The following is a 12,277-nucleotide window of genomic DNA, read 5'->3' as shown; positions in this document are numbered from 1 at the left end:
AAATGAAACAGTAGAAGCCGTATCGCCCCCTACGCTTCCTGTAGTGTATTACAGTCTGTCAGAATGCATTACCTCATCTATAAAGATGTGTGTGAACTCGTTCAGGCTTTTTGCTCGCACCAGTTTCTGCAGCAGAACTCCGGTGGTCATGTAGATCAGCCGAGTGTGTTCTGTCGCCATCTTCTCCAAACCAACCTACACAAGTAAACAAGCTTGTTTAAAGAAAATGGAGACGGTGTATATAAACACCCAGTGTATGACATCGTTATACATTATTATACAGCTTTAAATGTTTACAGTGATTAAGATAAAATGTGAAAGGTAAGGACAGAAGAGGGCAGTACGGCAAAACATTTAATATGACACTTCAAGTTTTCACAATACACCATGTGACTATATTTTCTGATATATTAATAAAAAAAGTGCCTTATTAAAAATGCATCCAAAACTATGAATCAAATTTGTTTTGCAAATGTTCCAAACCCAGATAAACAGGACTGACATAAACTGTGAAGCTGTAATTTTTCATGATGGTGATAAATTGTCATATTGTCCAGATCTAGGAAGACGTGTGGGGTACATGAAATTTGAAACTTATAACATTGCATTACCTTGGTTTATGTCACTGACTGCCTTAATTGGCAAATAATTACAAAACCCCCCCCCCCCAAAAAAAAAAAAACCCTGAACATGCCTTCATCTTTAAATAACAAAATTAGTTTGACCTTTTATTTGAAACTCATTTATCAAAATTATTTTGGATCAAAATCATTTTCACTCTTTTGCCCCAAAAAGAAAAAACATGAGTCATTTTTGACCACTTTTAAAGTCCAAAAGTATTGTTGTTGTCCAAAATTTGGCTGTATGATCACCTGATACCCCACCAGGCTGCCCAGTGTGCACTTGCGCTCGCGCGCGACCCAGCGGGCGATGCTGGACGCGCCGATCTTTCTCGGCTGAGTGACGACCAGGTTACAGTGGGCGCTCTTCTCACTGTAATAATCCAGAATAAACTGAGGCAGCTGTGTTGTCTTCCCGCTGCCTGTCGCTCCGCGGATGATCACCACCGAGTTATTCTCGACCAGAGAGATCAGCTGGACACAAACACAGGATGATTAAGGCTGAGATAAACACACTGAACAGGGAAAACACGTCTGTATTCCTACAGAATGAATACGCATAATAAAACGGAATAAAGTCTGTTCTCGCACCAGCGCTTCAAAATCAAACACTCTGGTGGCACTTTAACACACTTCCGCTCGCAGCTCGCACTGCTGTAGAACATCTGCACTGATACCCTCAGTTCTCCAGCATTCAGAGCGCATGTTTAACATCAAAGGAGGACGATATGAAGTTTTCAGTGCTTTCAGAATCGTATCCACCGTTTTCAGATGTAAACATCACCCAAGAGTGAGACGTCGCCACAATGACTTAACATTAAAGACAGAATGAAAAACAGTTTCTGAAGGTGTTCAGTGAAGAAACACCAGGGGTCGTCAAATGTGGCTCGTTTCCTGTCCTGTCGTGGCTCCACAGCTGAATCAGATCAGCAGGTAATAATAAAATAATCCTCCTCTACAGTAAAATAAAGCTCTGCTGATCCTTCAACACAGTTTAACAGTAAATGGTCTTAAACGCTGGAGTTAATGTAGAACTGCTGATTCACCCTTTAACCCTGAAGATCAGCGCAGACGGCTGGTCACCATAGCAACACAGACGACAGCCTCGCCCAGCTAGTAGCTACGAAACGGCAAAGAGAGAGATTTAAGACGGACGTCGATAATCTGGAGATGAACGGACTGATTAGTGTTTATAATCAGTCCAGCTGGTTTCCTGATACGATTAATCTGCAGCGAGAAACTGAAACACTAAAAAGTCACGAAGCTGAAGTCGCTTCTCGTTCACCAGCTTCATGCTCAATTTTTTCTGTTCCACCTTAAATGGTGCAGCAGTACATTCCGGCACTTCGGGCAACATTTAAGGCGGAACGGGAAATTCGAACAAGAAGCTGGCAAATGGGAAGCGACTTCAGCCTCCAAGAAACTGTTCCATGTTTGCGGAAAAGTTTCCTGCTGGAGATGCGAGAAAAGCTTAAAAGCGCATCGCAAGTCTGGATTTTTGTTTATATTTTTTGCCTATACCAGAACATCAGGACATACTGAGACATTTACAGACAAGACGGTAAAACGTTACTTATAAGATGGACATGAAATACTGAGGATCTCAAGGTGGTTTGGTTTGTGTCAAAAGAACAAAACGGCTCTTAACATTTGGGCTGCGGCCCCTCGTATGCACTACCGCGTGAGTAAAACCAGGACTGGAGTTTAGCACCGTGGATCCGAGCACGGAACGTTTAACACTTAAGCTAGACGTCGTTTACAAAGTACATGTGCTGCACTTGTGTTTATCTGTATTGTCTTACATAATTTAATTATTGATAAATCAGTAAATGATTCCAGACTCAGTAAAGCCTTCAGTGAAAGAGCCTGAAGTGTGTTCAAAGAGAGATTATGCTGTGTGTGTGTGTGTGTGTGTGTGTGTACTCACCTCCTGTCTGTTTTTGGTGATGGGGAGGGCTGGATACTCGTAGCTGGCCAGAGGAGGCGGAGGTGTCCCTGGACCTAGATATCAAAGGTCAAGTCAAGCACAGTCCCAGCAAGCATATGATGACCGAGGGGCAGTTTTTTGGTTCCGCCCACATTTTAACTCTGACAGATCGAAGTGATGACCTGGAGCGGGTGAACTGGGGTGACCCTCACAACCAGGAAACCGTTAAAGCCATTTACAAAACGGAAATTTACAAAACTGCCGTAATTAAACACAAGGTCATTATACTTTAACCCTCTGGGGGCCGCGAACTCGCCCACCCATCAAATTCTCTGTCTCTTTGTGATGTTCCATCTTATCATGAGTTCATACGAGTCGCACATCCGGAGTTATGAGCCTGTGAAGAGGGGCTGCGATGCACATCATCTGCCTCTCACCGTGTGGAGCTGCTGGACTCGTGTGTCCGTCTACGTTCTGTGTGAAACTGACCGACGGACACTCAGAATGTGAATGAGTCACTAAACTAAAACTATTGCTCAGAAAATACAAAATTATTATTATTACAAATTACTTATGTTAGTGTACTATTAAGTCTAACTAAAACTAAATATGAAGCTGAAGTCAGAGATTCTCCAGATTCTTGTTTGAATTTTCCTGTTCCACCTTAAATGGAACAGCAGGTACATTCTGGCACTTCAGGCGTCAGAACTGCTGGACTATTTAAGGTGGAATCAGGACACCCACCCCTAGACGAGAACAGAGGGCTGAGGGCTCAGTGGCAGGGGCGAGGGGTGAAATGGGACGGGGCCTTTGTGTGTTCAGAGCAATATTAAAACTACTTATGAAGAAGTCAGATTTAGGTCAAACAGTCAAACAGAGCTGTGGATGTAAAGAGTCTCACCAGTGAGGAGTTCCCTCCTCCTGCTCTTCTCTCCTCCCTCTGCTCCATCCTTCACCACACTGCTCACATCAGGACTGGAAAAACATCAGAAGATGTTCAGAAATGGTCAAAGACCATTACGTTCTAATGGAAGATTACAGGAACACAATTTCATCTTTTAAAGTGGTAATACGCTTTTAGAGCATTGAGTGGATATTTATTCCAGATTTTCCACTATTTTCCATCATCAACATTCCATATAAGCTCAGAAGACTCGTGTAGGTTTATTATTAGCGCGTGGGAACGAGATCCTAGACTTAGTAATCCGTGATCTCGTTCCCACGCCTTGCCAAGTCATGGCCACGCATTAGGATCTCGTTCCCACGCTTTATTTTTTTATTTATGCAGGATGTCACCAGCGGGGCTCCGTACTATACAGACTTTCCGGGAAATAATAAATAAATAAATTCTACCGCTGCCTTTACAATTTACATATTTATGCATATTCATAAGGCCTGGCATTCTTAATGAGCGCAAAAGTGCAGGGACGTTCCCATGGCATTTGTAATTGTTTCTCAAGTGTAAAAAGAGACATAAAAACATTTAACAGCCAATTACTCCGCTCAGATTATCTGCACTGAATTAAATCACATGCTTAAGCCAATTTTGGGCGTTTCGAAATCGTCCGAGTTGCTAATCTAAACTCCAGGATTCCCATCGTTCCATCTATCGCTAATAGTGCTAACAGTGCTAACGCTCCTTCTGAAGTAGCTCCCACTGCACTACCGTTGCGTATTTCACTCTGCTTTAACTGGTTATCTCATTTTTTAAACCTTAAAATGTGGCTAAAAGTTGTGGTTTGGAGCAAAAAACGCACTAAAACGTGCAGGAAATAGCTGGAACGTTAGCTTAGCTACCTAGCTATCAGTTTCAGCATCGCTAGCTTAGCTAAATTAGCGTTAGCAGAGTCAACTACAGATAAATAAATAATGAGCATTAAATTTAATCTTTGCAGTTAATTGCTATTATTTAGACATGACGTGTAAAACAAACCACCGACTGATTAAATATAATAAAAATCCGCCATATTACTCGAATGATCCGTTCCACCTTAAATGGCGCAGCAGCGCTCCATTCTGGCGCCTGACAGCGCTGCTGAGCGTTCCATTTAAGGTGGAACGGAAAATTCGAGTAAGAATTTATTTCATTTCTGCTTGTAAATGCTTTAAAACTGTTTCCCCACTTATATTTACAGCAATATTTACTCTCCCTGCAGAAAATTAACGTTAACCACATTTAAAACACCAATTTTGCTTGGCAAACTGGGAGAAACGCGATATGCGCAGTTCTTCGCTGAAATTAAAACATTGTGTTTAACTTCATCACACGAGCGATTAACTAATGAAATATATATTTTAAATTCCATCTTCTCAGAGGAGTTTCTCGTTCCACCTTAAACGGTGGACCAGCTGTAGGCGGCAGAACGTAACTGCTGCGTCATTTTAAGGTGGAACGGAAAACTAAAAACACAAGGTGGCGGAAAAACCCAAGTTCAGCTCGCTTTATTTTCGCGTGGAGGTGCTTTAAGTGGTTTTTCCACTAAGCAGCAGCAACAGTTCACCTTCCTCTAGACCACTTCAGCACAAACAGGCTCAGTTTGCTGCTCCAATAGCGCAAACCACGTGTTCGCAGCAGCTAGCCGGGCCGAACTGCGCCAGAACCAGTTTCATCCATCAGCCTCACCCGGATCCCTGACCGACGGGGTCGGCTCTGCTGTCCTGCTTAGGCTCATCAGTGATCCGCACGTTGGCGAACTGGGCTCCGATGGTGAACCACTTGGTGATCTGCTCTGCTGTGATGGCCTGCTTCATCACCTCATACAGGACATTAACGAACAAATCAACCAAACCCAGTTAATGAGCCAAATGCTGTCCAGCAGCCCTCCTGCTCTCTTTCACGTCGTCTCCAATTACCCGGGTGACCTTTAAGACACTGTGATTGGTGGAAAACAACGTGGTGCAAAACTGCATTGGTCTCTCTCTCTCTCTGTCTCTCTCTCTCTTTCTGTCTCTCTCTCTTTCTTTCTCTCTCTCTCTCTCTTTCTTTCTGTCTCTCTCTCTCTCTTTCTTTCTCTCTCTTTCTTTCTGTCTCTCTCTTTCTTTCTCTCTCTCTCTCTCTCTCTCTCTCTCTCTCTCTCTCTCTCTCTCTCTCTCTCTCTCTCTCTCTCTCTCTTTCTGTCTCTCTCTCTCTTTCTTTCTCTGTCTCTCTCTCTTTCTCGGTCTCTCGCTCTCTCCATCTCTCTCTCTATCTCTCTTTCTCTGTCTCTCTATCTCGACTCTCCCTCCTTCTCACTTGTTTTCTCTCTCCCTCTATCTCTTTCTCTGTCTCCCGCTCTCCCTCGTTTTCTCTCTCTCTCTCTCTTTCTGTCTCTCTCTCTCTTTCTCTGTCTCTATCTCGCTCTCCTTCTTTCTGTCTCTTTCTCTTTCTTTCTCTGTCTCTCTCTCTCTCTCTTTCTTTCTCTGTCTCTCTCTCTCTCTTTCTTTCTCTGTCTCTCTTTCTCGGTCTCTCGCTCTCTCCATCTCTCTCTCCCTCTTTCTTTCTGTCTCTCTCTCTCTATCTCTCTTTCTCTGTCTCTCGCTCTCCCTCGTTTTCTCTCTCTCTTTGTCTCTCTCGCTCTCTTTCTCTGTCTCTCTCTTCCCTCTTTCTCTGTCTCCCTCGTTCTCTCTCTTCCCTCTTTCTCTGTCTCTCTCTCCCTTTCTGTCTCTCTTGCTCTCCCTTGTTCTTTCTCTCATGATTTTCTGTTTTTTCTCTTTTTATTGTTTCATAGTCGCTCTGCTTCTGTAAAACAGCTCATCACAAAGTCAGCTTTCAGCGTTTGAACCCGTTTTTAATATAAAACATTAAGAAGTTTAACGGAGGAATTTGTATAAAACCGATTCATGTTTACTGCTTTAACGTCACACTACACTTAAAAATATGTGTTTTATTTTGCTTGTCACAGATTTTGGTATACACGCTTTCAGTGAGGAGCTTTCAGAGGTGGACGTCTGGTTCCCATCACCACCACTGAGAACAGTTCTGACCCCCCATGAATAGTCATTAATTAAATTAACATATATCCCCCTTTAATTTCACTGGTCTCAGTCTTAGTCAACACAAGAACACACTCCCGGATTAGAAAATGCCTTTATTCTTAAAAAAGTCAGAAAGTTATTTCATTGGCTACACGTCCTTTTCACAAGTATTCAGACAAGAAGACACAAAAAAGGAGACAAAGTTCACAGAAGGCACAAAAAACAAGACACAAATCACAGGAAAAACAAACGTTAAGATGGACAAAATATTCAAAACAGCCCAAAAATCAGCCCCTGAAAATGACCGTGAGGTCATCACACTGTGCAGCAGAAAAAGTGAATTAACCATTTCATCCCATTTACACCAACTGTGTTGAGGAGCAGGGGTAAACTGGCCTCTGACGATAGCGCATGTTGGAAAGTGTATTTGGGTGAAAAGCACCAAGTAATAATTTCTCTTTTGTCAGGAAGCCACTTTCAGTGAAACGTGTGTAAGAAGCTGGTGAATTCCGAGTGAAATGCCCTCCAGGATGAACGATATCCGGCCGATTACAGACATGGGTATGACAAACAACAGTTCATGTTCCCTAAATTACAACAGAAATCCCACTGCCTCATCATTTCCTACATTAAGCATCCACACACCCAGTCTTCAGGTCAGATGAACGGCTCTCGTGACGAAGGCGTGCGCCTGTCTGTCCTGCGCTAGTGAAAGTGGAAACTTGCAGTGTACATATTATATAACAGCTGTTTAGGATGCGTCCCTGAATCCTTCCTGCAACCCGGCTGGCCGGCTGGAGGGTCCCGAAATGTTCAGACTGAAGAGGTCTGCGCTCAGAGCTTTAGGATTTAGGAGGTGCTTTTATGCCGTAGTTTCTCGTTTTCCTGTGAAAACACGCAAGAAAGGAGGTCAGACAACAATACAGCTCAAAGTAACTGACCTCCAGGCTCCGCCCACAAACATGTTCTCATGACCTACGTTCACATTACAAGTCTCGTTGCTCAAATCCGATTTTCCGCTCAAATCCGATCTCTCCGGTACAAAGGCTCAGACTCGTTTAGGTAAGTGATCTAAATGTCATTAACGTAAACGAACCGCGTCCTGAAACGACCCTCATGAGCTCATCCTGCTCAGTAACGTCACGTAAAGAAATATAATTCAGCCCAACGAGAGTTCAGTGTTTATCAAAATACTTCAATCATCTCCGTCACAGTTTTGTGTCGCTGCATTATGCTGAGCTTCCAGTCCAAGTGCTTCACTATCAAGCTGTACGGTTCTAGCTAATCGAAACAAGGCAGGCTTCAAACAGAACTGCCCATTCATCCCATGCCACTGCCAACCTCACACGGCATCATCGATGTAAAGCACTTCTCTTATTAAGCATCAAAATCTATTGGAGTGCTAATGGCGCCCTCTTGTGGAGAACCCTCAGCCTGCTAAACGCGAGTGCTTCACCCATTCATTTCCAACAGTCTGACCATTTACACCATTCTGACCGTTTCTGTAAAGCTTGTCCAACTTCACAACAGTATGTGTGAAGGAACACATTTGTGGGCGGAGCCTGAAGAGTGTGAAATCCTTTCTTTAGGCATTAGCCAGATCTAACCATCCGTAATCCGCCACGGATACAAAATACAGCTTTGAAACGGGGCCAAATGCTACCTCAGATCCATCAACGTGAAGCTCACCTCCTGCAGTTTGATGATCTCTTTTTTCAGGCGGACCATGTACTCGATCTTCTGTTTGTGGTTCTGGTGGCCGAGCAGTTTGCCGTTTTCCTCCGCCAGGTGATCCACCTGCTTCCTCAAAACCTCCACCTCCTGCAAGCAAGTACAACAGGAACGCTCACATGAACGGCCGCTCCCTCGCCTCCCATTAACACACCTTCTCCTTTTCTCCTCTATCCCTCCATCCCAGCTCACCTGCAGGACAGCCTCCTGCTCTTGGTCTTTCAGCCTCAGTTCTCGGAGCTCCAGGCAGCGGTTCCTCAGCTCAGTGGTCAGCTCCTGCACACACGTCTGAGACTGGGCCAGCGTTACCTCCTTATTCTGCAGACTGACCATCACAGACACGCTAATCAATCCTCAAAACACATCACCATCCAACAATAATAAAAACAGCTCCAAATGAATTAGCGCCGAATTGAATTTGTACTGAATGTCATTTTTCTCTTACGCCTTCTGAGCTTCAACCAGCTGCTGCATCAGAGCATTCTGGGTGAGAACAAGAGCAAAAGGGAGTTAATTCAGTAAAGTAAAAGCCCAAAGCCAGCTGTGTTTTCTAAACCTTTCCCATTTAAGCTTGTAGGACTTTAAAGGAAAACCCCACCTTTGCACTCCTCTCTTCTCGTAACTCCCGAAGAACCGACTGATGGATGACCTCCTTGAGGTTCCTACAAACAAAACAGGCACAAACACCAGCCAGTGAATGTGACAAGCGACATACATGCTGGTCAGGCATAACATTCTGACCACCTCCTCGTTTCTACGCTCACTGTCCACTTTATCAGCTCCACTTACTGTATAGCTGCACTCTGTAGTTCTACAGTTACAGACTGTAGTCCATCTGTTTCTCTGATACTCTGTTACCCTGTTCTTCAGTGGTCAGGACCCCCATGGACCCTCACAGAGCAGGTACTGTTTGGGTGGTGGGTCATTCTCAGCACTGATGTGGTGGTGGTGGTGTGTTAGTGTGTGTTGTGCTGGTCTGAGTGGATCAGACACAGCAGTGCTGCTGGAGTTTTTAAACACAGCGTCCACTCACTGTCCACTCTATTAGACACTCCTACCTTGTCTGTCCACCTTGTAGATGTAAAGTCAGAGACGACAGCTCATCTGCTGCTGCACAGAGTGTGTTGGTCATCCTCTAGTCCTTCATCAGTGGTCACAGGACGCTGCCCACAGGACGCTGCTGGCTGGATATTTTTGGTTGGTGGACGATTCTCAGTCCAGCAGCAACACTGAGGTGTTTAAAAACTAAAGCAGCACTGCTGTGTCTGATCCACTCGCACCAGCACAACACACACTAACGCACCACCACCAAGTCAGTGTTACTGCAGTGACCCACCACCCAAACTGAATCCTAAATGACTATTTTTAGCTATATTATTCACTGATGGGGTGCAGGTATTAAAAACTTCTACATAGTGCACTATGTAGGGAGCAGGGAGCCGTTTGACATTCAGCCCAAGTGTGAGAAGAGGGGCACCACTGGATTGGTGCTAATTAAGTCTTAGTGGTAATTTGGTGACCAAAAAGTACTTATAGAGTGAAAGTTTTTGCATGAAACATTGCATTGTTACATGTTATGTTACTGTGTGTGTGTGTGTGTGTGTGTGTGTGTGTGTGTGTCTCACTCTGTAGCATTGCTGCTCAGGGACTGCTGATTCTGCGTGTTGTAGAAATGCTCCAGCAGACTCTGGATCTCCAAACGCATGTTCTCCTTCTCATTTATCTGAGCCTGAAAACACACACACACGGTTTTCAGACTGTATACACCCCCGGGCCACTTTATCAGAAACCCCCCCCGTGTAGTTATGTACTGTAACTCGTCTGTTGATGTTTGGTTCCCAAACCTGGTGCCGGAGGAATCCCCCTGCCCTGCACATTTCAGAGTCTGCCCTGCTCCCATCACACCTGATCCAACTAATCCACTCATTAACCAACCCCCCCTGAGTTGAACTGGGTGTGTTCTGGCTGGAAACCCCTAAAACGTACAGGGCAAGGGGTCCTCCAGGATCAGGGATAGGAATCACTGCTCTAGTCTAGAGGTTTTCAAATTAAATCCAGTTCCCGGTCCTGGATTTTGAAAATACTGGTAGGTGACGATAAGACTGCGTTCACACAGCATGGAAACGGGACACAAATCTGATTTTCTAACCAAATCAGATTTTTTTGTTTGGCTGCTGTGGTCTGTATGTGACGTCAGTCTGAACAGATCAGCTCCTAAACTGACCCTCGTGCATAAAAGAACAGCTTCACGCGGCTCGTCCAGAGGTAAACAATCACGGCCGCCAACGAACGCCAGTCGCTGCCGGAGGATCGGCTTCATCTTCACCAGCATCACAGGACCAGCATGAAGCTTCACTGACTGACAGCTGGGCTCATCACAGCCATAGAAAGGGCGTGGTCACTTCTTCGGTTCGTGTCCTCGGATTCTTTAAACTTCGCTTTCAGACTTCTCGTTCTCCTGCGGCCGCGTGCGGACATTTCTTTAGAAATCTCTTCAAACACGGAGATGTTGCAATAAGTGCCTTCTAATGTTTTAGCACAGAAACATCGGCCTAAACGTTCACGAGTCTCAGCAGCGCGAATGTCGAGTTGTCAGAGTCAGACAGACAGTCAGACAGACAGTCAGACAGAAAGTCAGAGTCAGTCAGTCAGTCAGACAGACAGACAGTCAGACAGACAGTCAGACAGACAGTCAGACAGACAGACAGACAGTCAGACAGACAGACATGACTGATCCCGAAGGAAGTTTAGGAAAGTTTGAGCTGGTCCTGTGGGGATATGATGTGTTTAAAACTGTGTCCGACACTCTGAGATCAGACCACCACCTAAAGGTCTTCATTATGGTTTGTGTGCATATGGAAGTGTATTTGTGTTAAATCTCACCTTCAGTCTCTGGATCTCCTCGTTCTTGGCCATACGTTCTGCGTTAAGTTCTGCCAGCAGCACCTCCATGGTCATCATGGACGAGCGTCTGCTCTCTAGCTCCCTCTCCTGACTCTCCAACAGCGTTGAGAGCTCCCTGTTGAAGCTGTGTGGGGTGTGAGGACTCTAAACACACACACACACACACACACACACACACACACACACACACACACACACACACACACACACGAATATATTGTTATTAAAGTTTCTTACCCTTATTGCAGCACTTTATATGAGCCATGCTATTTAAATACGCATTTAATTTTTCATTTAGGTATTTAAAATACCAGTTTGGCTCATTGAGGAGAACCTTTCTTCTAGGTGTTCTACTTCAAGGTCCATAAGAATTCCAAAAGTTCACTTTTATGTTCAGGAACAGCAAAATAATGTGTGCTGGCTGGTGTTCCTCACACACTGGATTTGTGCTGCATTCATCTGAGTACTTTTTGCTTTCTGTAATATCTTTATAAATGTATAAAATGCTTCTAAAAAAAAGTTATTTAATCATTTCTTGTTCACAGAATTCCTGAAATACTGGGCAAATAGCTTATAGCATTTAAAAACCATACAAGTCATTGTTATTTGTACAAAAACTAATTGGTACTAAAAAATACTGGTAACACAGGAGTGATTCCAAACTTTTGAACAGTAATGCTGAAGACTGACTCTAAGCCCTTTCTCAGAGTAACCGAACTCTCCGTCTGTTCCGGAGGTCCATCAGTTCAGCCTCGAGTTTCAATACCTTCAACTGAATCTGGAAAACGTTGGAATTAAATTTTCATTATATTCTGAACGATTTTATTGGATGACATTAATAAAAACATCCGAGGAGCTGATTTCCACCCTGACGGCTGACCGGCCAATAGGAGACCTGCAGAGAGAGGCTAAACAAAGACGTGTGTGACGGCTGCGCTCACCTGTAGGTTTGCTTTAGGTGTGGCCGATACATGATTAGCACTTTCACTCCTCGCACTCTTCTGCTCCTCCTGCTGCTTCAGCTAAAAACACACACACACACACACACACACACACACACACACACACACACACCTATTTAAGATGCGTCAGGACTCATTATTAATCATATTTATTCGTAACTTTTATTTTTGTGTTAGTT

The 12,277-nt window shown here is 44.3% G+C and overlaps 2 protein-coding genes across 2 annotated transcripts in view; both read right to left on the bottom strand.

Annotated features, from left to right (window-relative positions):
• Positions 1-5,366, bottom strand: part of tdrd9 (tudor domain containing 9) — a 38,646-nt gene extending 33,280 nt beyond the window's left edge. The window contains exons 1-5 of the mRNA XM_017720105.1: positions 5,171-5,366; positions 3,449-3,522; positions 2,548-2,621; positions 873-1,094; positions 73-195 (exon numbers count right to left, since the gene is read on the bottom strand). Of these exons, the coding sequence (XP_017575594.1) occupies positions 73-195; positions 873-1,094; positions 2,548-2,621; positions 3,449-3,522; positions 5,171-5,298 (621 nt within the window). The 5' untranslated portion in view covers positions 5,299-5,366. The remainder of the gene's footprint in view (positions 1-72; positions 196-872; positions 1,095-2,547; positions 2,622-3,448; positions 3,523-5,170) is intronic.
• Positions 5,367-6,599: 1,233 nt separating this feature from the next.
• The window catches only part of kif15 (kinesin family member 15), a 31,790-nt gene continuing 26,112 nt past the window's right edge, over positions 6,600-12,277 (bottom strand). The window contains exons 28-35 of the mRNA XM_017720106.2: positions 12,078-12,158; positions 11,116-11,280; positions 9,858-9,961; positions 8,831-8,894; positions 8,678-8,715; positions 8,425-8,557; positions 8,191-8,322; positions 6,600-7,386 (exon numbers count right to left, since the gene is read on the bottom strand). Of these exons, the coding sequence (XP_017575595.1) occupies positions 7,351-7,386; positions 8,191-8,322; positions 8,425-8,557; positions 8,678-8,715; positions 8,831-8,894; positions 9,858-9,961; positions 11,116-11,280; positions 12,078-12,158 (753 nt within the window). The 3' untranslated portion in view covers positions 6,600-7,350. The remainder of the gene's footprint in view (positions 7,387-8,190; positions 8,323-8,424; positions 8,558-8,677; positions 8,716-8,830; positions 8,895-9,857; positions 9,962-11,115; positions 11,281-12,077; positions 12,159-12,277) is intronic.

The sequence above is a fragment of the Pygocentrus nattereri genome, chromosome 5 (genome assembly GCF_015220715.1).
Source record: "Pygocentrus nattereri isolate fPygNat1 chromosome 5, fPygNat1.pri, whole genome shotgun sequence".
In the NCBI taxonomy this organism is placed as follows: Eukaryota; Metazoa; Chordata; class Actinopteri; order Characiformes; family Serrasalmidae; genus Pygocentrus; species Pygocentrus nattereri.
Note: the sequence above shows the minus strand (reverse complement) of the source record. Positions and strands in the feature narration are given on the sequence as shown.